Genomic DNA, 1540 nt, shown 5'->3' on the forward strand with positions numbered 1-1540 from the left:
CGGCCGCCCGCGAGGGAAGCCCGGTCCTGGGCGGGCCTCGCGCTGGGGCGCTAAGCCGCGTTCTCCCTTCCAGCTGTGGCTCGACAGCTGCGGGGCTCCCGCCTCGTCACCTCCACCCAAGGAAGAAGATTTCTTTGCCGCGCATGCGTCTCCTGAGGTGTGTATGATGCGTGGTGAGTCCGCACTGCGGCCACGTAAGGGAGACGGGTGAAATCCCACGGGCAGTGGGTTTCTAAATGCCCCTCGGGCGTCTCCCGGCGCGCCACGAGGGGGGGTGCGGAAGGCAGGCGAGCAGTGCCAGCTGCTGACCCCGCAGCTCTCGAAGGTCGCCGCTGGTGGAGCAAAGTCAGAGTGACGGTATCAGCCGAAGCACAGAAAACCCGGAGTCCGGCCGGTGTGAAGAGACGCGCGCGTCCGTGGCTCGGAGGGGAGCACCGAGCAGGCGCCTGAGTGGGCGCACTAGAGCCTGGAGGGGCCCCGGCAGCTCCCGGGGAGGGGCGGGCGCCACCGCGTGGCCCAGCGGTCACGCAGCGCCCCAGGCTTCCGGCCGCCGAGCGGGCAGCTCCCCTCCCACGCCACGTCTCTGCGAGTCAGCACAGCCCCCACGGAGGGACACGCTGCTCGGCGCCCTCCCGAGGAGTCAGCGCCCCAGAGGGCAGGGTCTGGGGGGCTGTCACAAACCAGGGGGTCCTGGGGCTGGGACAAGGACGGGGGCCCGCTGCGCCCAGCACCGCGAGGGGACGCCGGCTGGCCGCGGGGCGGTTCTGGCCTTCAGCTCATGGCGTTGTACCAGGGCAGGCTTAGTTTGGAAAGAAGTGTCACTTCGGGGGTACTGGGCGCTAGTTTTTTAAAGATTTTATTTAGTTATGCGTAAAGAGCTGGGGTGCAGGCCAGAGATGGGGGGAACGAGAGGCTTCACCAGAGACAGTGGGGAGCAGAACAGCGGGCTGACTGAAACACACTGCTGCGGGGGGCAGCGAGGAGGCAGGAGGGGTCTGCCGTCCCCTGGGGCCCCCCGCCCCCGCCGAGTCCCACTCCGGCGGCGGTGACAGCGATGGCCGCACCCCCCGGGGCGGCTCGCTTAGCAGAAGCTGGGGAACACGTGCGAGGGAGCCCCGGACTCTCCGTGCCGCTCCGTGAAGCTGTGGCGTTGTTGTGAAAGCGCTTTTTTGAAGGAGGGAGACAGAGACACGGGGCATAGAGGACCAGGCGAGGAGATCGTAAGAATAATGAACAGCCACATACCAGAGACATTTTGTGGGGGGGGAGTGGGGGGGAGGGAAGTGCACAGGACTACGGTGATGGGAAACCCGCAGGGATTACAACTGAGATGAAAAAAAAATGTACAAAATGATGTAAAAATAAACTATCATAAGAAAAGAAAAAGAAACGGGCACAGAAAGCCTCGCGAACACGGGTGTCTGCCCGCGGCCGCCTCCCACTGGCCGCCACGGCGCGAGCGGGTGTCAGGCTTCCCCATGCGCCTCTCACCGCCTTCTGCCCTCGCAGGGGAGCCGCGCAGGCTGGGACGCGGCGCGGA

At 65.8% G+C, this 1540-nt stretch overlaps 1 protein-coding gene across 1 annotated transcript in view; it reads left to right on the top strand.

The window, feature by feature from the left end:
• The window catches only part of ARFGAP3 (ADP-ribosylation factor GTPase activating protein 3), a 17352-nt gene that overhangs the window by 6861 nt on the left and 8951 nt on the right, over positions 1–1540 (top strand). The window contains exon 3 of the mRNA XM_012735108.1: positions 74–207. Within this exon, the coding sequence (XP_012590562.1) occupies positions 74–207 (134 nt within the window). The remainder of the gene's footprint in view (positions 1–73; positions 208–1540) is intronic.

The sequence above is a fragment of the Condylura cristata genome, unplaced genomic scaffold, assembly GCF_000260355.1.
Source record: "Condylura cristata isolate star-nosed mole 26May11 unplaced genomic scaffold, ConCri1.0 scaffold00004, whole genome shotgun sequence".
Classification (NCBI taxonomy): Eukaryota; Metazoa; Chordata; class Mammalia; order Eulipotyphla; family Talpidae; genus Condylura; species Condylura cristata.